General features: G+C 40.8%; 1 protein-coding gene across 1 annotated transcript; it reads right to left on the reverse strand.

Annotated features, from left to right (window-relative positions):
* On the reverse strand, positions 1–24,970 carry lin28b (lin-28 homolog B (C. elegans); the record flags this gene model as incomplete). Its single annotated transcript, XM_053639222.1, has 3 exons — positions 1–7,776; positions 13,101–13,288; positions 24,761–24,970. Coding segments are annotated over 3 exons (633 nt in total), but the record flags the coding sequence as incomplete, so codon positions are not given.
* Between the last annotated feature and the right edge of the window lie 74 nt (positions 24,971–25,044).

Raw genomic sequence — 25,044 nt, forward strand, 5'->3', positions numbered from 1 at the left:
TTCATGTTGATATAGCAGGTTTTAATTTCAGTCCATTCCTTTCAAAAGTAATACAATTAAACATCAGTCAAAAATCCAAAGATTCACCGACCAAATAATGAGGATACAATGAGTGATATGCATTTCAAATCATAGCAAAAAAAAAAAAAATAATAATAATAATAAAAAAGACAAATCAGTGCTTCAGGAACAGGAACACAAGTTGAAGCCTACAGTGAATATGTTACAATCTGAGCACTGAGAAGGCATACGAGTTCAGCGAACACTGACTTCATTAGGGCTAATATGATGTACTGCCTGAATACATTTTCATCTAGGTCCAAATTATTTCAGAATTGCTAGTTTCTTCAGATCAGTCAATATCAAAAAGAACATTATCTCCCTCATTAGCCCAAGTTTCATGCTTACTTTTATGAAGCAGAAGGCGTACAAGAATACTTTTACTTTTAAAATCCCTCAAGGCTTTTAACGCAGCAGCCGACACGGCTATTGGAGGTTTTAACGCAGAAAAAAAAAACCCTTTATATTAAAAAACAAAACAGACTGTGGTTAATGTTCAAGTGTTAGTATAAGTTTAAAGGAAGCGTTTTACCAAACAGGAAATGTTTTCTTATCAGCTAACACACCACTGATGACCAATAACATGTAAAGGAAGCTTATAGCTTACCAGCTTCCAGTTTAGCATTGTACAAAGTGCACGTTTCATACACTCTGATGCCTGTGTGTTGATCTAGGCATGTACAATTGGTAGTTACAATCTTCACTTAGTCATGAAAAAATAAAAAATGAAAAACATCAGCCAACATGCACGTCTTGGCAGGTCGACTACATTTGGTGTTAAGGGGAACACCATGTACGTATACATTTTTGTCAAGCTGTTCCTGCAATAGAACTGAGATTATAACCGGTATACAAAACAATATCATTTTCAGGTCACAACATTATGATCATTCGTGCTGCGTTTCCGTAAAAAAAATTCCGATTTTCAGCGCTGTACGGACAACATGTTACGATTCCATGAATTTATTTGAACGTAAACCCAGAAACAAAACTACTTGGCTTGACGTTTACTCTAACGATTAAAAATGAACATTCTGTAAGTTGTATTGCAGACCTAAGTTGTTTAAAAAAAAACAAAAAAAAAAAAAACAAAGAGAATATTTTGTTGATAAAAGGAGGTCTGAAAATTGAAATCATTTATTTATTGCATTCATTCTCTTCTATCCAACAATAAACTGATGAAACCAGATTTAAACACGTCGGTAGTTGCATTTCAGCTCCTCAACATGAAAAATGAAAAACCCACTGGAAATCAACGTTACAGGAATGTAGATGGCCTTTTGGTACAGCGCTACACGTTTATAGACATGCGCCGCTAATCGATTAAACAATACACTTTTATTATTATTGAAATATCGTTAATGTCACGGATCGCTTAAAATATCACCAGGTTCCATACATTTCATCAGGGTGTCAGTTGACCTGCTTGGTTTGTCTATCTAAATAGTCAACTGTGTGACAAAAAAAAAAAAAAAAAAAACAACAGATAAATGTATAAATAATATAGTAATAATATTGTAAATCATGATAAAAGAGTTTGTAATTAGCATGATTTATACATCGTAAACATGCCTACCCATTTATTTTTAGGTATTAATGCGATGAAAAAAACAAAACCGTTTACGACAAACGAGGGACGCCAACTAAAGGCCGTTTCCCAGAATTCCCAGGAACTGTTTTTTTTTTTGTTTTGTTTTTTTTAAAGGCAGCTTTAAAATAACGATACAACTTCATTCATGGCAATGAGAACAGGCACTCCAGTGACAAACATAAAATCAATTCTGTACTTACTGGCACTTCCTATAAGACTGAGTTAGTTTCTCTACCTTCAGTGTCGATTTATACCTTCATACTCGAAGAAAAACGGTTAAATCAGAGAATTTTTTTAATCAAAATTCTAACTCGCGTGGAGTAAAACACATGGCGGCCGATCAGTGTTCATACACTTCGACTAAAGAGTTAAGCTGGACAAACACTACAGGACTGTTAGCCTGATTTCATAGCGTCCTAGCAAATGATCAAAACCCTTTGAGGTAAAAATATCTGATTCTGTCAGAAGTTAAAGCAAAACGTTCGTGTATAAACCCGACGCACATTCGTATCGCCTCCAGCTATATCCGCGGACGCGACAGTGAAGAAGGAGTGTCGCTAGTCAAGATATTAGCTTGCTAGGTTTCATGACTTTTCAAATAAAAAGTTTGTCGTCACATGAACAATTGAATCAAAACAACTAGCGCTGATAAACACGGATATGTTTCATTCTCTTAATCGATGCTTTTTTTTGGTTAGCTATTAGCTGTAATTAGCAGTAGAGGTGATCTCAGACGTGGATGTAGTTAAGCTACGTTCGTGTAGTTCGTAGCGTTTTAGCGAACCTAGCTTTAGCTAGCCGCGTTAAACTAAAAGTTTACAAACCCGAGAAAACATCGTGGTTCCTTCTGCTGTGATTAGCGAAATATTTCCTGTAAATTAACCCGTTCCTGTTCTCCTCCAGCCAAGGCGAAACGGTACATCTCATTCACAGAATGTCAGTTCGTCCATGATTACACGACTAAGTCTTGGTTTATTTTTCAGAATTTTGCGACATTCGAATTTGAATTTGAATAGCTACATTTGAAACGCAGCGTGAATTTTATTCTAAAAAATCCCTCTTGGCACACGTAGCAACGCGAGACGTTAGCGTATCGCGATATCGGCGCTACGCCCAGCTCCATTTCTGTTTTGTGTTAAAACTGTGCTGATTTCGTACACATATACAATATGCTTTTCTTACAAAACTCGTTGTTTTTTTTTTTTTCCGCGTGTAGTGTATGTCCAGCTTTACACACAAACACACAGATCACTATTCTCTGTATAAAGACACGTTATACTGCAAAATGGCCAAAGCCTGATATTGTCGGAAATGAATACGACGCTCTGTCTGATTTCCTCCCCATCGTCACATCAGGACAGAACCTCACGCGCTGACCTCGTACGGGCCGAGATGAACAGAGAAAACGAGGTAGGCTTTTGCTGTAAACAAAACTTATTACCATAGAAATAAAACATTCATTTATGGCACAGAAAAAAAAAAAAAAAAAGAAAGAAAGCAAAAACCCCATGGAACAACAACAACAACAACAAAAACAATCGGATTACAAACGCATGACTATGTATAACTCAAAGAGGTAGTAGTTAACAGGTCAGTACACGTGTTGTACTGCGTGTGTGGAAAATCAACAGTGATGAGGTTTTGCGTTGAAGAAAACGGCGCAGTCTTCCCAAGAGAATAGGATCAGTTCTGTTACTCCGTTCGTTCCCTGAGAGAAGTTCATCCTGAGAGGAATTGTGGGTAAAAAAATACGCAGTATCATAAAACTGTGCTCTCTCAGATTGTGTTTTGTTTCGTTTGCTGTTGTTTTTTTTTTTTGATGGATTCAACAGAACGCACGCATGCACACAGAGAAAACGTAATAATGACGACCGTGCAGTCGATACGCCACGTGCCGCGGCGGCGTCGGACCTCCGGTTCGGATCGTTTCGCGGGAGATTATCGTCGGACTTCCACACTCTGAACGACTTCGGCACAGTCGTCATCTTTGGTATACACGTCTATACCAAAATAGAGCTGATTTATAGTTTAAAAACCCAGTACATATACCGTATTTTCCAGAAGTCGCGCTGGTGTTTAAGACCCACGAAAATCTGGAGACTTGCAAGCTAGCTAGCTAACTCATTTGCTACTAAGGTTCTAGCTAGCTATTAGTTTCGCAAGTCTGAACTCAATCCTTGCACAATTAATAGCTAGGGCTAAGAGATAACGTTAGTTAGTTAGTTAACTAGCTTGATGACACGTTGAAAATATGCCTTTTTTTGGCCGTCCAAACAGTTCAAACCTTACTTCCAGGCTCTAGCTAGCTTCTAGTCTCGCGAGTCTGAAACGTCCATCAATGGCCTCTTACTTTAAAACTTGTGACCAGACTGTCTAGCGAAATCCTGCAACACTAGCAGCTAGCTAGAGCGCAGAATGAAAGTGAGTTAGCTAGCTAGCTACGTAGCACATCATGGTGAATTTTGGGAAACAAGCCACGATAATTGGACACAAAAAGTTGAGACGTTTACGGTAGCTAGCTAAGTAAGTTTACTTCTTGCCTACAGCTAAGTACTGGTCTTGCGAGCTTTCGCTAGGTAGTCTGGTAGTATAGTGTTGCGGATGCTCAACAAACAGGCGAGCGAGACATTCAAGCCAGATAAGCTAACTAGCGTGCCGCTAAGGATCTAGCTAGGCGCTAGTCTTGCAAGTCTGAAATGTCAATCAAAAGGTCTAGCTAAGCTAGCTAGCTAGCTTAAATGTCATGGGATTTCATGAGAAGTTGTGGAAAATATTTAAAAAATAAAAATAAAAAAAGAAGTTTAAGCTAAGCACTCATGCTAGCTAGCTAGCTCAGTAAATTTACTACATTTCCAGCTGGAGACTAGTCTTAGCATTAGCATAACGAGTCACCTGCTAGAGGAAGAAAAATTGCATCTTATATTCCGGAAAATACGGTATACGGTGTGTAACTGTTTGATTCGTCGACACACAAGATAAAAAAAAAAAAGAAAAGAAAAAACCACCACCACAAGTTGATGTAACCGGCTGCGAGGTGAACAAGTTTTCACATTCAGCGTGGTCAGAGGCGCGTCGCCGCAGTCGCGGACGTTTTCTCTTTCTTTTTTTTTTTTGCGCCAGTTCAAGTGATTATGAAAAGCAGCACTGTCTTTCTCTCTCTGGATTAAACACACACACACACACACACACACACACACACACACACACACCAGCAAATCCTCCTGTCCTGACTATAATCTCTGTGTTAAGAGTGACAGGATGGAGTTAGTGATGAGTCTCTCTCTTATTAATATTAATGACTAATAACGGAACATTAAAGAGACGGTAAGCGGCGTGATGCCCCTTCACGCTCACGTAACATAACAGTCCGGTTCGAAAAAGCTACTTCATGTTCCAGATCCCAAAGGCAGAGAGTTCGCTGAGAGAGTAAACGATCCGAAACACACTCGAAAGGTGCGATCGGCGAGAATCTGAGGTTTGATCGAGCGCGCAGGCGTGATCCCGCTATCGCGACTCGACCTGCGTTAGCGTCACGCGTGAGCGTTCTCACGTCCTTGGCTAAAGAAACCGGCCCGTTTCTGCAAATATACGGGTATATCTGAAAGCGAAGTTTGTCTACGTGTATCACAAGAACATTCAATTCCGAGTCGATGAAAACAAGGATTTTGAAAAAAAAAAAAAAAAAAAAGTATAAAAATTACACGGTCGAGAAAAACGTACGTCCCGCTGCGCCGTTACTCCGCGCTCAGTGATTTCTTATCTGATAACGAGTTGTTTAAGTTCGCTTCGTTTTATTGTTGCGCCTCGGCGTGATCGCCGTCGGACCGTAGATTTGGGATGAGAGTTCGTCACTGCGAAGCTTCAGGAATCGTTGTGCTTGAAGATTGCAGGGGTTGTTTTTTTTTTTTTTTAAACGTTTATTCACGACGTACTATCGCCACCTACTGGGCTGGAGTGCTCATGTGAACGTTTTAGAACCGAAAAAATTTTAAAAAATAAAAATTTCCGAAAACAAAGGGTTAAAAACGGCATTTTCAACAATATCCGTGCATGTTAGCTAGATATCATGCTAGTCTTCCTGGCTGTTAGCTAATAACAATGCTAATCTCTTCACGTGGATTCAATTCAGCTGCGTCGGTGACTGCGTCTCGGCTGAGATCAAACGCGGTGCGCGATAATGCCGTGGCTAGGGTAAAACAGAACAAAAAAAAACAAAAAACAACTTTAGCTACCTAGCTTTTATATACATAAATCTCGATACGTTCATAAAATCTTTTACGCGCATATATATTAATGTTTAAGCGGCGGAACTGTCGTCACTTTCCAGGAAACGACTCTACGCTATAGATATAATACCTTTACACAGACGTAAACGTCTTAAGGAGAACCACATCTACAACAACCTGCTCCACATATGATTAGCACACACACACACACACACACACACACACACACTTTGGCTACGTTCACACTGCAAGCCTTAAAGCTCAAAACCGATATTTCTGGTATTTAAACAAAAAGGTCCCGTGTTTCTTCATCTCCGTCTTCGATATACGTGCAACCGCCTTTCATGTTACGAAGTTCCGACTCCGAATATATAAATAAATTACACGTGAAAGCACTTCTAATTACGTCAGTATGCAGTCTGTGGGGGGAAAAAAACGGACGTAATTATACGGTATTTCCTCCGTAAATCGGCCCACGTGGAAGTAAAAGGCTAGGAATCGCTGAGCTGGAATCGTTTTTGTTAACGGAGAGAGAGAGAGAGAAACGTCAGCCTTTCACGTACGTAGACGACTGCTGCCGACGTGAAATGACGTAAAAATCTGAAACCGATTTATAGAACGATACTTATCGCGATTGTATGATTTAGCTAACGGACCGTCTGCAAAACAGTAGGAAAATAAAACAAACAAACAAACAAACACGTTAAACCGAGTTGAACGATGCGTTTGTGTAAGGTTCCACGTTTACCTGCAGTGTGAACGTAGCCTGGAGTTTAGTCTACACCAAAACAGGGAAGGGTGAAAACGCAAAAAAAACAAAAAAAAAACCGTTGACGCTGAAAACCTTCTCGACGGTTTCGCGTTGTTGCGTGAACGAACGGAAACGGCGATTTCTCGAAAAACGTTGACGCGTGATTGTCACGTGAGCGCAACGATTCCAAGATGGCGGGATTTGAATTTTCACCGCGGAACGCTTTGTATCGCGTACGAAAAGAAGAAAAAGAAAGCGCGATTACGTTTTTACGGAAACCGTTCAAAACGCCCCGCGTGTCAGTGTGGACCCGACCTTGGTTAGTTACGACTCTGCGGCGTTAGCATTAGCGTGTAGCCGACGCGTTTGGTCAGCGCTCATGAGCAGCCCGGCTTGTTAAAATGGAACGATTTGTTTTGACCTGAAGGACTGGCGATGTTAAAAAAACAAACAAACAAACAAACAAACAAAACAAAACGAAAACGTAACTCTTCGTGATAGCAGTTTGATCGAAATTAGCAGCTTGAAGACGTCATGAGGTTTACGTGATGATGACGACGACTATGGATTTGGATTCACATTCACTTCAGTGTCTCACAGCACATCTCACACTTTCCTCACACACACACACACACACACACACACGCGCGCTCAGTTACCCCCTGATAACCTGTGCCTTTGTTGCATAGAGGGCAAATCAGTCAGGGTCCTAACACACACTCACACACACACACACACACACACACACTTACACACACACACACACACACACACACACACACACGCGGCCTTTGCCCTAGCCATAGCTGCGCAGGAAGCGAGGACCTCCCTTGTTCCTCGAGCGTGTGAGGTAGACAATGCTGGATCCAGGCTCTCTCAGAGAGGTCAGAGTTCAGAGGCGAGTCTTCTGCGGTCAGTCTCGAGGCGTCCTCCAGCGCTGAGAGGTGGGAGGCGTGTCCTCCGGAGACGAAGAGTAGGCGTCGTCTCGGGGCTGCCGGGGGTCCTGAGAGCTGCAGGGGGACGGCGCCCCCCTGTGGGGACACTGGGCCACCATGTGGGTCACGCTCTGACAGTAGTGGCATTTCTTTGGCTGAGGCGGCAGACTGCACTCTTTAGCATGGTGGTCCAGACCTCCACAGTTATAACACCTACACACACACACACACACACACACACACACACACAGAAAGAGAGAGAGAGAGAGAGACCGAGAAAGAGCAATAAGAATGAGGCTCTCGATGAATTCAAGTTCATCACAAATCAGAGGATTATATTAACACGTCTGTTCTAATACGTTATCGTTTCTATAGTAACAGCTTGGTCACAGGGACTTGAACGGCAGACGCTCCAGATAAGGAGACGTTTACGTAACATTTACAAAACGTGTTTGTTTTTTTTTTACTAAATTCCGGAAGTGTTTTGTGGGCGTTTCCCAACATGACGCGTAACTATAAATGGAGAAAACGCACGACGTGTCGTCGAATAATAAACAAACAATTGTTAACGGTGAGCAAATTGTCACACGGTATAAATAAAACCCGCTCCGGTGGTGGGAGCGGACTCTTGGTTTCAGCGCGACGCCACGCTGCTGATTATTTCCCGGTCACAGCACGACACCCAGCGCGTTATTGTGCTGTTTGTTGTATCAGCCGTGTTACTGCGAAGCATACTAACATCATGAGTATTCATATCAAATATTCCATAATAACATTTCGACGCGAGAGAATTTCCACTATGCCTACGTACGTGTTTATTTCCAAACCCGAAATTTCAAATCTACATCTTTCTGTCTGTCACAGACACGATGATCGGATCCTAAACCAAACGTCACCAACATACGGCAATGCCATTTCTGTCTCTATACGCGTTACCATGGAGTCTGTGGTTGCTACGGCGCAGTGACATCATCAACTACGTCTAAATATAGACCAGCGGAACAGACCGTGTGTGTGTGTGGGTGTGTGGGTGTGTGTGTGTGTGTTCGGCTAGAAAAAAAACCAACATCCCTTACTATGTTTAATAATTGTATGGACGTCTATTAAAACGGAATACGCTACAGATATAAACGTTAAAGTTACTAATAATTCTATAAAATGAATTAGATCAATGATATGAATCAAAGCCTTTTCCCCTGTGCATGAATTTGCTGTGATACCAACCCCCCCCCCAACCCCCGATGTGATCTGCCGAGGAAAAGACAATTTACTGTCTAAAATACAACCGTTACTGCGCACGTGGATACGCTGAACATTTAAAAAATAATATTTACATACGATTTACATGGATATATCCATGTCCGGTTATATAACCTGACTATTAAGGTTTTTATAGATCTATTCAATCCTACATATAACTTTACTAGGTTAACGTCCGTCCATTTTAACGTAAAAATGTGTTATTTTAACGTATGAACTTGCCGTTTTAGTCCAATTTAAACTACGCTTTAAGTGTAACGTATGCGAATTTTTATTATATTCCCTTCGCCATCCGTCTATACCCAATCAAACGTTTTTATTGTGTTATTTCTGTAACGATAGATAAACGTTCGCCTCATCAACCTTTTCCGCAGATCTTACTAAAAACGAATCAAATTAATAGACTCATTTTTAGTCGCTACAGCCATAGATTCTGATTATTCTTTTCCCGAAGAAGCACACGCGTATAATATCGCACCGGATTATTTCTCAACCTATTAAATCAGTACATTTATTAATGGTTTATGTTGAATGTACGCAAAAGACGGACAAATTCTAGTGATCAAACATTTTAATATTGCACTTTCATTTGAATTATATATCTGCTGCATTTATAATAATATATTTGTATTACATTATATTGTCTTTAATCATGAGATTATTTCCTCTGTAGCATTTTTACTGCAATGAAATGTTTATGCATATTATTTATCAGCAGCTTTTCCGTGTTATTTGTGGAATGCAGTACAGACGTCTGTCCTGTAGGGGGCAGTGCAGGATTAACCTTGTAACAACGAGCAGCGTTGATGTATCACTGATTAATCAGTGTTCAAGTGTTAAAGTCGGAGGTACAATCGGAAATCTAAGCACTGAGGTGAGATTTAAACTCAGAACCTTCCAGAGACACGAGCTGAAGCTGAAGACTGACCGTTTCTCCTCGGATACGACACACAAAGCGCAAGGAATACGACGACGCTTCATTAATATTGCGTCTAATTAAACCCAATGAGGAAGAAGACCCGACAACTGTAAATCCGGTACGTACAAACCATTAAAAAATGAAGTGAAACTATTATATGCTTAGATGTAATGCCCAGGAGGAGCTTGTCTCCACTTTTACCCCTCCTTAAAAATACTCGGAGAAATGACTATGTTCAAATATCCGAATTAGAAACACGCCAACGTCCTCCCGCCATCGCTAACACATGAATACCACGAACATTAGCTAATAAACTAGCTCGCGTTTGTGAGAGATTCGGTATCAAAGTCTGGATCACTTTCTCACTGATTTATTAATCAGTCGCCTGTCGGAATATACACCGAGCAGCCATAACATTAAAACCACCTGCGGAATATGGTGTAGGTCAGACTTGTGCCGCCAAAACAGCTCTGAGCCGTCGAGGCTCCACGAGACCTCTGAAGGTGTGCTGTGGTATCTGGCACCGAGACGTTAGCAGCAGTCCTGTAAGCTGCGAAGTGGGGCCTCCGTGGATTGTCCAGAACGTGTTTGTCCAGAACGTCCCACAGACGCTCGATGGGACTGAGATCTGGGGAATTCGGAGGCCGAGTCAACACCTCTCATGTTCCTCAAACCGTTCCTGAAACAATTTGGTAGGTATTAACCGGCGCACACCGGGAACACCCCACAAGACCTGCCTAATATTTTGGAGACGCTCTGATCCAGTCGTCTAGCCATCACGGTTATAAAATATCGCACAGGTCCTTACGCTCGCCCGCTCTTCCTGCTTCCGAACTGTTGACTTGCTGCCTGATAAACACACCCCACCCCTCGACAGGTGCCACTGGAACGAGATAATCAACATCATTCACGTCACCTGTCAATGGTTTTAATGTTATGGCTGATCGGTGTAACGTTACCATAACAACCACCGTTTTGTTTGTCGCCGGCATTAGCAAAATTAGCCTGCTAGCTAAGTATGACGGTTTCCCAGTACCGAGTTTGACGGTCTAATGCTACCTTCAAGTCCTGTCAGAAATATTGTAACGACCAGGTGAACACCACCACAGAGATATTTCGCCACTCACAGATATGTAACACTGTATCACTTTCCGCAATAAATAAGTGGAATATTTTTGTCTGGTTTGTTGAATCGGGTTCTCTACGTCTACTTTTAGGACTTGTGTGGAAAGACGACGATGTTTAGGTCATAGTTATACAGATATATAGAACATTCTAAAGGGTGCACAAACTTTCAAGCACCACTGTATATGAGATGCTACGTTATTGCTCTGTGTGTGTGTGTGTGTGTGTGTGTGTGTGAGTGACACACAGGAATGTAAGAGTGAGAGAAAACACGATGAAGCATCAACACCCACCATGTGTCTATTTCTGTACAAGTCCAGTCCAACAGCGCTCAGATCTCTCACACACACACACACACACACACACACACACACACACACACACACACACACACACGGTAACAGATGCCGTACAGAGCACCAGGCTTCTGATTCACAGCCTCATCACATCAAACTGAATCACCTCACATCTCCGGCAGCACTGAAACGCTGAAACTCTCACAAACACACACACACCGCACAATTCCACACAATTCCACACAATTCCACACAATTCCACACAATTCCACACAATGACACAATTCCACACAATGACACAATTCCACACAATTCTACACAATTCCACACAATTTTACACAATGACACAATTTTACACAATGACACAATTCTACACAATGACAATTTTACACAATGACACAATTTTACACAATGGCACAATTCCACACAATGACACAATTCTACACAATGACAATTCTACACAATGACAATTTTACACAATGACACAATTTTACACAATGGCACAATTCCACACAATGACAATTCTACACAATTTTACACAATTCCACACAATTTTACACAATGACACAATTCCACACAATTTGACACAATTCCACACAATTTTACACAATGACACAATTCCACACAATTTTACACAATGACACAATTCCACACAATTCCACACAATGACACAATTCCACAGAATTTGACACAATTCCACACAATTCGACACAATGACACAATTCCACACAATGACACAATTCCACACAATTCCACACAATGACACAATTCCACACAATGACACACAATTCTACACAATGACACACAATGACACACAATTCTACACAATTCCACACATGCATGGATTAAGCTGAAACAATTAAAATATTTAAGCAAATGTTTAAATATTACAATATCACACTCTTTTTTTTTTTAGAAAGAAAGCAAACTTTTTTAAAGGTCAGCACAACCCAAACAGACCACTGTACAAAACACACACACACACACACACACACACGTGCGCGCGCGCTTCAATCCGACAAACCCGTATTCGACTGTTAACTGTTCCACAATATCACCATGGCAACTGATATCAGACCATCGACTCAATCAGTGACATCACCAAACAATACACCCATAAGGACATTTTTTTTTTTTTTGTAATTTAAGAAAAGCTCCATTATTATTAATATGTACATATATTAAAATATATATTTATATTGGACCCTAATGACAAATACAAAACATTTATATCAAACATTTAATACTGGACCATAACATACTGATCTATTGCATAATCTAATGCCTAGGATACTACTACTACTACTACTACTACTAATAATAATATTTTAGAGTAATATTTATAGAGTGTTATAGAGTATCTATATGGTTTATATTTTTATATATTTTAATGTGACTAAATTGTGGTAATTTAATGTCAGTAATTTATTCTTGTATATTTTTTCATGTATTTATTATTTACATTTATGAATAAAATGTACATACATTTTAGTTAATACATTTTGTTGAGGCTGTATAACACATAATAAAACCCCTTTGGGAACCTCTTTACAACGTGTCCGTTCTTACAACAACCCCTTCGTACGTAACGAGGTCGCGTCCAATCACACTAATTCTGTTCAACATAAAACCATCTAAAAGAACAGCTGTAAAATCTCTCTCTCTCTCTATATATATATATATATATATCTATCTGTCTTCAGTTCGCCGTGAAAATGAACAGAGCGTGATGACTACAGTGCCTGAGGTGCTGAACAGCACTCGGTAAATTTAACGTATTATTTTTGTTTGTTTGTTTGTTTGTTTCACTTTACAGTATTACTTTATAAATATCACACGTGTATAAATCTGTGCAGTGTGTGGTTAGAAAAGATTCAAGAATATTCAGTGATGCATGGTAACTACTGTATGTATCCCATGATGCCGTGCAGACTCACCGGTCTCCCTTTGGTTTGCGTTTTGGGGGTGGAGCCTTGCCTTTGGGGCGTCGCTCGCTGCCGGAGCAGGGTCCGCCCCCGGGTCCCGTTACCCTGAGCGACTCCAGCCCTTTACTGGACCTTTTAAAGGTGAACTCCACCTGCTCGCCTTCCCTCAGGCTCCGAAATCCCTCCATCACCAGTTTACTCTGTAAACACACACACACACACACACACACACACACACACACATATATATGTATATATATATATCAGAATTTGGCGATTTTGCAATCATCGAAATTAACGCAAAATCAAGGAAACGCCGCGATATTTGGAGTTACCGCAGATTTTCCGCAGGTTTGGGCCGAGACGCGTCACGTGACGTCATCATTCAGCCGAAGCCCTCTTCGATTCGCACGAGTACAGCTAAAAGGGCTCGTTTACCAACAAACATCACCGTGAAAAACAAGAGCCAGGCAAAACAATTCTGTTCGATCGCGTTTTCGCAAAAAAACAAAACAAAACAAAACAAAAAACAACGCAAATTGCGTCACAAATTTTTGAAACAAGCCGCCGCGAAATCGAGCGTTTTTGGTCGCAGCAATCGCAAAAAAAACTCGCTGGACGCTAGATTAAAGCGCGAAGCTAGATTATGGACGCTAGACAAAATGACGACAGCGCCGCTGATTAAACGTCGCTGCGTTTTCGCGTATCCGATCCTGATCGTCGACAGGAAGTGCAGATTCCTCGTCGTGTCCGGAATCGTCTTCTATAAAGCGGAGTGAAGAATGGATTCCAGAAGGCAGGGTTGACTCCTGGTGTTCCGCTGGGGGAAATCTTTATTCATGACTGTATTTCTCTCGCGTCTCACTGAGCCGAGTTGAATAGGGACGTGTGAGGATGAGAAGGAAGCGATACGCTCACGTCATCTCCATCATGCGAACGCACGTCAGCCGGATTGTTATGGTAACGTGGCTGAAGTAGCGGCTGAAGCACGGTTTGAGACGAGTGCGGCTTCTCGTGTACGCGCGCGTTCTGATACGTTACGGTTTCTATAGTAACACCACGTTCACGGGGACTTGTTACCGTGGACGTTCCAGATTTAAAACAGACCTTTTAAGAAACACACCGCGTTATTACGCAACTCTAGCAGCATAAAAACTCTCTCTCTCGTTCTCTTTAACAGGGGTCAGCGTGGGGTAAAGGTCACAGGGGAGGGGTATTTACGTGTGTGGCGCCACTTTAAACACAGGAAGAGGGGAAGAAGAAGAAGAAGAAGAAGAAGAAGAAGAAGAAGAAGAAGAGTGAGGGGGGGATAAAGACTAACAAATCCTGTTTTGTGCCGACACTCGAACCTTTCTCCAGGAGATTACATCCTTCCCGCTGACCTTTGACCCTTTCCCCACCCCCCCATTCTCTCTTCTCGGGTGCTTTCTCTCTATCAAAACTCACACACACCATTTTGGTGGTTCCAAATTAGCTCACTGTAATAACACACACACACACACACACACACACACACACACCATTTGATCTCCCGGCACACTCTATATCAATCACAACACACCGTCAGTAGCGGCCGGATATGAACTCTGCACTGGGTTTACAGAGTGTGTGTGTGTGTGTGTGTGTGTGTGTGTGTGTGTCTCTTGCTCTCTATCGGCTTGCAATTCATGGCCCAAAGCATTAAAGTAGAAGTGTTATTTCCTCAGTTGCCTTTATGATCTCAGAGTCAAGCACAAACTTCAGAAACTCTCTGCACAATACTATACCACACACACACACACACACACACACACACTCACACACACACGCGCGAACCACCGTATACACACTAAAATTACTCTTAAATGTATTAGCTAACCCACCAGGAAGTGAAAACTCCCAGTACTATCCAGTCCTCTGTTTTGTCCCAGAAACCGAACTTCCTCAGATAAAGAATGTTAGCTGACGTAACGTAACGTAACGTAACGTAACGTGACGTAACGACGTATCGCAAGCTACTCAGCTAGTTAAGTGCAGGACTTTTTACGATCGTCATCCTTTTCTAACGAAGTTTCTAAAACAGCGCGTCGTATTTAGGTTGTTAAGAGAAAGCTATACGAGCTGTCGCGTTTGCTCGTCACGTCGTGCGTAACAGAAATTCAGCTAGTGTCCAGCTAGCGTCTTTATGACGTCTCGTCATAAATACGTCTCAGAATTCCGGAAGAGGTCGTTTCTGAATGAATCCGGACAGGAAAAATCGTTCTCCGATGTACCGTTACAAACGTTTGACAAAATCAACGCTATTGAACTTAAACGAACTTTCGTTATTTTTAGCGTTAACTACACTGGAAATGGAAACGATAGTGTTTATTGTGTTCGTCCTGCAGCTTGTCGCTTCGTTTTCAAGAGGAAAACTCCCAGGAAATCTCTAAACGGGTCTCGGAAGCATTTCCTTAAGCACAGTATTTCTACATCTAGTAACATCCCCCACCATCCCTGAGAAAAGAACACGGATTACAGTTAGCTAGTTGGCGCGTGTAGCTAGCTGGTGTAAAGGTTGTCAACTAATCGCGCACAGACTCCCTAGCAGTGCACTGTAAAACCGGATACGTTCATTTAACTCCAAACATTTTTTTTTTAGGAAACTAATTACCTCAAAATTTGTAAGTTGATGAATCCATTTCTTTAAGCCAAATACACTTAAACAAAACAAAAATCCAACTCAAACTTGTTAGATTGAAGTGTATTTGGCTTAAAGAAATGGATTCATCAACTTACAAATTTTGAGGTAACGAGTTTCCTTCCTGAACCGATCCGGTTCTACAGCGTGAGACACCAGTTCGGCGCTGCTACAGATCGCCGTCGTGCGTCACGGCAACTACGGAACGGCTACTTATTGAGAAACTCTTTCTTTTGCAAAACATTGGAAAGAAAAAAAATCCACAAACTGAATTTTCAAGATATATCAGTAACAAAACCGTTAGGTTTTCTTAGCGTGTGATATAATAATCTTTTACGAAATAATTACCAAAGACGTTGAAAAACATTCGACTGAAATAACGCGAACCAATTCATTAACGAAAAGGCGTTACACGCCTCTGAAATGAGAATGAATTCATGACTAATTTACATCGAAACTATCCAGTTGTTTTCCTTCAAATAGAGGTAAAGATTTCTTCTCCTCCTAAACTTTTAAAGTTAAAGTTTAAAATTGTTTGTCTTTAGAAGGAAGGAAAAAATCAAATTAAAAGCACACTTACCTCAGCTAAATTCTCACTAAAATGTATTACAATTACAATCTGCTTACAAACAAACACAGGATTGATGTGAAGTTTGGTATGTGCTGTTTAACAAAACTTTCTGAGTTCTTAGTGAGAAATAATTATTTTCAAAATGATATAAATAAATATCAAATAAAACTTCAACTGTCTTTTTTATTTGTACTGGAGAATTTCTATGTTAATAATCGATTATGCGATATATCGTGGTTTAACTATTACTGGTCGTCAGTAGGTCATGTGACTAGAGGTTGTTCATTAAAACAAAAAATAATTAGCATCGTATCGTCATTTTCGTCGAGTTTGCACTTGTTTCACTTTACTTTCCATAACCGTCGCTGTGTACGGATAAAAGTTTACCTGGTTTTCGCGCCGTCAGGAAATACTCAGCTACAATTCAACTTTAGATTTTCTACGTGTTATTTTATTTCCGAAATTCCAAATGCCTTTGTATAATTCCATTGAATTATTTAAGGTCCAGTTTGTTAATCTATTAAAAAATTGACCATCAAACAAAAAACGAAAAGAAGGTTATTGGAGACACGGCGCGTCCTTCCCTTCTATCGTGTCGTTAGAAACGGCGACGATGTTAAATTCCGTCCTAGTGAATTGATTTCATGTTCGTTAATGAAACATTTCGTTACCGTGGTACGAAAATGAAACGACAGCGCGTGCTCGCTCGGACTGTCGGCGGTTGGGAATAGTTTGTCGTCGAAGAGAGATTTCGAATCGACATTCAGCGGAATAATGTAAAATAATTGTTAGTAACTAGTTAACAAATTAGTAATTAATTCTTAGTAACTAACTCGTCTAAAACGAACGTCTATAAAGGACTACAATTTGAAATAATGTCATTTGTATCCTACGAAACTTCTCTCGCATTCTCGTAGCAATTCAGGAAATAAAGAAATTCAATTAAACCAACATTTCTGCTTAAAAGTTTTTTTTTCCCCCCTTTCTTTTGTTAAACATTTTATTATTTAATTATTTATGATCATCCTGTTCTGGAACAATCTATTTCGTTTTATGTATTTTTTTTTTTTACACTACGATGTTTGTAATTCTGAGGATTTTAATCCTTCTGATTCCATGAGCATGGTCCAAATTATTTTAAAATTCTAACTGTAAATAAAAAGTAATAATATATATTACTTGTCAAAATGTTCAACTTTGATCAAATGAATCCCCCCCCACCCCCCGCAAAAAATAAACTGTACTTGCTGCTTAATTCTTATTAAACACTGTTTCCAGATTCAAAAGCGCAGCTTACAGGATTACATTATTTATTATAAACAGGGTTTTTATCCTTCTTTTTTTTTTTTTTTTTTAAAAAAAAACCTTTCTAGGGAAATCCTCAGTCCATTCATCCCGACGTCTGTTTAATCATTCTGCGTTTATTTCCTTATATGGGCATCAGGAATTTTTTAAAGGAAGGCGGGACCTGGTCATGTGATCCGGGCAGCGTGTTTTTTTTTCTTTCTTCTCTCTCTCTCCCCCTTTTCACCCTCTGGTTTTGAAGTTAAGCAGGGGGGAAAGAGAGGAACCTGGACGAGACGGAGAAACGGAGACGGAGGAAGGAACGAAGCGGAGGAAAAGATGAGAGAAACGATTTACAATGAATAAACGACCACGGTGGACTGATAGGGAAAGAATGCAAAGTGTTCAGGAAGTTGAAGGGAAACACGAGAGAAATAAAATAAAAGGGATTTTTTTGAAATGTTCTAAAAATGATTCTAAAAATGTCTTAAACGAAAGCAGATTTTGGTTCGATTATCGGCGCCAGCGTTTCAGATTTAAGTCACTGAAAACTATCTTGACGTTCCTGATGTGTATTAATCAGACGTCCGGTGTGCGTTTCCAGGTCACGAGTCATGGTGATGATGATTATATCGGATATAATGTTTAATGTATTCTAGATCATCCTGCATTGATCAAACCCACAGAGAGATATTATCATTTCACACGGTCCCTTCTACTGAATCATGTTCAAATCCAATCCTTCAGCTTCTACACACCGCACAGACACCACGCTCCACACGGCAGGTCCACGCTCAGTGGTGTGAGGTGTGTTGTGCTGTGTGTTGTGAGGTGTGTTGTGCTGTGTGTTGTGCTGTGTGTTGTGCTGTGTGTTGTGCTGTGTGTTGTGCTGTGTGTTGTGCTGTGTGTTGTGCTGTGTGTTGTGAGGTGTGTTGTGAGGTGTGTTGTGAGGTGTGTTGTGAGGTGTGTTGTGAGGTGTGTTGTGTTGTGTGCGACTCAGGGCAAGTTTTAGTAAAATGCTGAAATGTTTTATTTCTCAAGTTTTGTTTAACATGGTAAGAATTCAAATTGCTTGATTTGTTGTTATGGCGACAACATGACGGCGCACAAAAGCCCCTGATGTCATCGGTTCTTGGTTCCAGAGAGAGAGAGAGAGAGAGAGAGAGAGAGAGAGAGAGAGAGAGAGACAATGAGAGAGAGAGAGCGAGAGAGTCAGTGAGAGAGAGAGAGACAGTGAGAGAGTGAGTGAGAGAGAGAGAGTGAGAGAGAAAAAGAGTGTGTGAGAGAGAGTGAGAGTGAGAGAGAGAGTGAGAGTGAGAGTGAGAGAGTATCCTCAGGATTTAGGGGTGTGCCTACGTGCCAAATGTGAAATGGACGGGAGGTTAATCTGGCCAGGGGCCCAATTTAACCTTTACACACACACACACACACACACACACACACACACATATATACACAGTTTACAATTTAGAACACACACACACTCACACACACATACACACACAGTTTATCATTTAGAACAGACACACACATAAACCGCTTCACTTTCCCTCTCTCTCTCTCTCACACACACACACACACACACACACACACACACAGATAAACCGCTTCACTTTCCCTCTCTCGCTCTCACACACACACATTAAGAAAAGACACAATCACTGGTCTGAGCATCGTGTACATGTGTACAGCGTTGGTGGGAGTGTGCGGTTGGTGGTCCTGTTTCACTGGTTACTCATTATTCGTGACAGGACGTCACACACCTGGCAGGTTAGAGCTTGCAGAGCTTTCTCCGAGCAGGTGTGGGACGTCTTCTTCACGGGTTGTGAAAGGGGGGAAATATTTCCCGAATTTCTGTGTAATTGGGGAATGTTATTCAGAGGTGAAGTTCTGTTTCCACTTCGTTTTTGTGTGAGATGGAACCACAGCGTGTCTTGTCTGTGTGTGTGTGTGTGTGTGTGTGTGTGTGTGTGAGTGTGTGTGTGTGTGTACAGGGACAAGTAACGTTCTTATTTACTTTGTTGAGCTGTTGCTTCTGTGCAGTGTTTTCGATTTTTTTTTTAATTGTGTTGTAATAATGTGATTTGGTCTGTCTGGGGTTTTGGTCTGTCTGGGGTATTGGTCTGTCTGGGGTGTTGGTCTATCTGGGGTGTTGGTCTATCTGGGGTATTGGTCTATCTGGGGTATTGGTCTGTCTGGGGTATTGGTCTGTCTGGGGTATTGGTCTGGACATGTTTTGGATTGTAAAGTCATCTCTAAGACCAGAATGCTGAGGAGGCATCTCTCTGTAGTTAGCTCTTGGTATCTCAGTGCTTTGTGATGGAGGATCTCTGTATCACTATTATATGTATCACTGTAACTCTCTCTCTCTCTCTCTCACACACACACACACACACACACTCTGTAATCTCGACAACAAAAGGAAAAAAAGTCACTACATGCTGCAAGAACATGCCCACACACAGACACGTGCTGCGCAAACACACATGTACTCCGGCTGGAGAATGAGTCCACCCAATGTTGTGGAGTGTGTGTGTGTGTGTGTGTGTGTGTGTGTGTGTGTGTGTGTGTATTTGTGTGTCCATGTCTGTGTGTATATGTGAATTTGCGGGGGAGGGGAGAACCCCCCCTCTCCCTTTTTTGTCTTTAAAGAAATTCCTCTTTTAAAGAATGCCTGCGGAGAGTGAGAACCCCCAACCCCCAACTCACACACACACACACACTTTAAACCCTCGACACACATACATGTGTGTGCAAACTGTTTTTCTTCTCTCTCTTGTATTTCGCATGCAGAAGTACATACACACACACACACACACACACTTCATAATCTTCACAGCAGTCGGAAAAGCGGTGCCACAAGATGCTCTGTTGATGCAGTAGCAGCATGTCGGTGGTGTGTCTGTGCCCGCACACACACACGCACACACACACACACACACGCACACACACACACACACACACAAAGAGGAAGTGATCAGTGAGCGCTTCATCAGATCTCCTGAAAGCCTGAACCGTTCCTGGTTTCTCAGAACAGTAGGAGGTCCTTAGCTGTCAATCACACAAGGGGGCGGGCTAAGAAACAGGAAATACTAATAGGTGAAAGTTCATGTTTTGTTGTCTGTTCAGTAGCTCTGGGCACAGACGTTCTACAACATTAAAGGTAACAATAAATGTTTTTTTTTTAATACAATGTGTCACTGCTTAGTAAATAAAAAAAGAAATAAAGCACTTCATGACATGCTTGGATAGGAAAATAATGAACCTCACGTTGGGGTGCTAGCAGTAACGCTGCTTCATCACACCACCCCATCGTTGACCCGTTTCGTACAACAGGACATCCCAAACTGTTTCGTTCCTTACAGTGCATCACATCCTCTATTTTCTTTAAAGCCCCGCCCATTTCCTGACCAATCCACAAGCACCCATCACTGCAAAGCGAGTGGAAAACCAATCCAAACGAACTGACTCTGAGCGCAGATTTTGTCTGAACTGGTTTTATGGATCTTAAACTGGACCCCGTGTAAAACCTGCGTTTCAATCCGATCCAAAGCTAAGATGCAAGCTAAGATCCACCGCTTACTCTGCTTTTATAGAGTTTTAAATGACTTCCATCTCGGCCAGTCGTCGTCCGTGGGTCGATATTAAACGGACGGCGAGGAGAAGACTTTTGTGCGCACAGTAACGTTGTTCAGCGTTTCATATTTAGTTAGTTTAGTTGCTGGAAGTTTCTCAGCAAAACTATACACATCATGATACATATCACTTGGCGTAGAAATGTCTTCAAGAATCATGATATTTCTGTTATACATCAACCCACCCCTAATACATAAATGTTTCTGACTGAGCTCTCAGTTGGATTATTAATGGATTATTAAACTACACGTAAAAGCGTCGTCCCATTAAGAAAGATGTAGAAATGTGTGGACAATCTAATCTAATCTAATCTAATCTACACATTTCGGCCAAATTAAGGCTGTAAATCAATTCGGTGTTCATAAGAGTTCCATGAATTTTTTTTTTTTTAATATCGGTACACAGTGGCCTTTAATGCAAGGGAATCAGTAGTATTTATAAAACTGTAGTATTTACAATAAGTCAGTGTGTTTTGTGTTTCAATGATGTAAATGCTCAAATTTGCCTTTAGGTTAGCATTTCTCTGTGTGTATAATCGTCGCTCTTAAATTTCCTCCATCTCTTCTGTTAGTTTCACTCCCACCTGCACACACACACACACACATACACACACACCTCCATCAGGACAGTCCCTGAGTGTGTGTGGTAGCGTTGGAGCTCCGGTTCCATCAGTATTATTTATCATGATCATCAATCGGATAAAGAGAAGAGCGTTTACAACGAATTGTACAGCCAGGAGTTCAACTGGAGGGGGGAAAAAACACAGGAGCTGCGTCACCCCAGCAAGAAGTGCATGATGTGAATAATAATAATAATAATAATAATAATAATCATAATCATAATAATCATAATAATAATGATCACGTTGATAAAATGCACAACGAAATCTTCAAGTCTAATCAGCGTAGCGAGTAAAATGAAGCCCTTAGGATACAAGCGTGCGTCAATCACATTTCCATTATATCTGTGCTCAGAACGCTGTATAAAGGCCATTTCAATTCAAGTTTAGTCTTTCTTATATGTAAACCAATTTATGCCTTCAAATGAGTATTTCCAATCTCACCATACATACACATCTATTTGATTCATACATATGTTGTTAATGTGCTAATGCAAAGCAAAAAAAATTTTCACCTTGTGACTAAACGACAGTTCGCTTTTTTTTTGTGCCCGTTATATATTTAGTTGGATATAAATTGCATTTTTGTTTTACTTGATACTGTATTTGCGTTTAATCTTGTAACGATGCCCTGAAGGTCACAGCGCATCGATCTAAACTGAGCTGATTCGCCTGCAGACGTTTATAACAGACGTACAAATCTGATACTGACGTGAAGAACACTTCTGTGCGACTGACGTGTGTAAGGAATGGAAGACCAAAGAATCCACCTCACTGAATTGAATCATTTTACTTTTATTCATGATGCAGTCTTTGTAGATATTAACTAACATCGTTATTACATTTTCATTGCATTCCAAAGAAGCTAAATATGTTAGAAGATGATTGTAAAGGGGCTTTTCATATTTCTGAGGCCAGAAATATGCTTTATAAGGTGTAAAAAATTTTTTACAAAAGTATTATAAAGGATGAAAACACAAAATAAACTTCTTTTTTTAAAAAAAAAAAAAAGAAAGAAAAAGAAAAAGTTGGCTTAATTTCTTCCTACATTTCTAACAGAAACACGAAACAAAACTAGACATGAAAATGATAAATCAATAACTTACAGCTCACCACAAAGTTAGCATGTTGCTAAGCAGACGCTATGACATCACAGAAATGACTTGGGTATGCTTTAAATTCTCAAACACCGGACAGAGAAATTAACATAAAGCAAACTAACAATATTTACTAGCCTACAGCTCACAAGTAGCGTTTCATTACAAGCCCATAAACACCACATTCAGTGCAAAACAAATCATCATGACTTAGATTTTCGATGATTTTCTGATTATCACTACTTAATAAATATGTTTCACATGTTTGTTTGTTTTTTTTTTCTTTCACTTCAGTTAACCGTTTCGAACGTACATGCGGGACAAAGCGAAGATTTTCCAAAACCAAACACTACACATCAAATTAATCCTGATTAATTCTGCCAACAGTTCATCTGTAACACATTAAAAATACTAATCAAATTCATCAACACCACACAACTTACTGATTAACGCTTTAAGGATTTAACAAGCAGACCAAAACGAACCAGTACTAAAATATAGCATAATGGAAAAGTCTATTTTATGATTAAAACACACACATACAAACACACACACAAAAATGATTTAAATGTGACCCAACACCTTATGAAAGTATAAAATCAATTAATTAAAATAAAATTTAAAAAATAAAAGATCAATTGTAGCAAACATGTATTTATTAGCATACAGTTTAGCAAGTTGGTATTTATATTGATGTTTAGCTAGTGCTTTATAGGAAAGCTATATGAGCAAACTAGCTTTGGGAACACGTTCATAACAAGCAAATAACGACTAAAATAATCATTAAGGCTTTAAATATAAGCTTATAACTCGTTATATTCGCCTAATAAATTCTAAATTCGTGGTTTAAAAGCAAAAGCTGAGGTAAAGAAAGACAGGGTTTAGTCAGTCAGGTGAACGCCTCAGCGGCCTGCTCACGCGCATGTTAACGGTCTCAATTTCAAAATATAACCGACTCATTATGACGTAGCAGCCTCGCGCCGTTTTAAACCCGTACCGGAGGTCTAAACCTGGAGGAAATCCGCCTGGAGTAACGCCGTTAGTAGCAAATCCGTTCAACCGAAACCGAGTGAGAACAACCTCCTGCTTTAAGCTACTAGCATCGGATGTAAACACTGTAGCACATGACGACATCTGGCTCAACGCTGGACACCAAAAAAAAAAAAAAAAAAAGCCATGAAAGCTAACAACAACAACAACAACAATAACAACACCAACTAAGATCACCTCGTAAGCGCGTGTGAGAGAAACACGTTGTGAGGTAAAGTCCGACATTTTAGCAGCTCCATCATTCGTGTATTTTAAGGTCCATGAATCGGCTGGACATCTTCCCAAAGCTAGGTTTCAGAAGAGCTGCACTTCCAAACAAAGCAAAGACAATTAGGTCCTGTGTCGCTTAATTAACACGTTCCAAACTGAGCAGTGACGTCTAAAGACATGAAGAAAATAATAATCATCCATCAAGCTTTATCACACCGCAGAACTGACCATTACTCACAGTATTAACTTAAAAACCTGGAATACACTGTATTTGGTGGTTGGGGGTAGTATTGAGGTGGTATGGGGGGGGGGGGGGGTTAGTAGGATAGCCCATGATGGTGTCACTAAAAGGCTTGTGTGGAGCCTACATATAGCCCTGAAGGTGTTCCTGAAGGTTCAACTGTCAACACCAACCAAGGAACCACTGCTCTAACATCCAAAACACTCTGAAAACCATCATGCATGCTAGCAGGGGTCAACACTGTACCCGAACCCAAGCCAAACTGAGAGAGAGAGAGCAGAGTGTACTATCTCTGGTGGACTCACCTGGTGGACAAACACGTCTAATGGAGGGTCCACTGGACGCCCCTCGCTGTGGGTCATCGATATAAATCCAAATCCCATGCGCACATTGAACCATTTGCAGTACCCGGATCCAGCCAGGACCTGCCCCGGGCTCCGCTCCTCCTGCCCCGGGCACTTGGCGGCGTCTCCGCCCGGCCCTCCTGCACGGTAAAAACGGAAACACAATCCTGGTCAGGTAAGTCGGTAACCAAGCTCGGAGTGTGAGCAACCTGGAGTTTTATTTGGTCCAGGACAACACACACACT

The sequence above is a fragment of the Ictalurus furcatus genome, chromosome 2, assembly GCF_023375685.1.
Source record: "Ictalurus furcatus strain D&B chromosome 2, Billie_1.0, whole genome shotgun sequence".
Taxonomy (NCBI): Eukaryota; Metazoa; Chordata; class Actinopteri; order Siluriformes; family Ictaluridae; genus Ictalurus; species Ictalurus furcatus.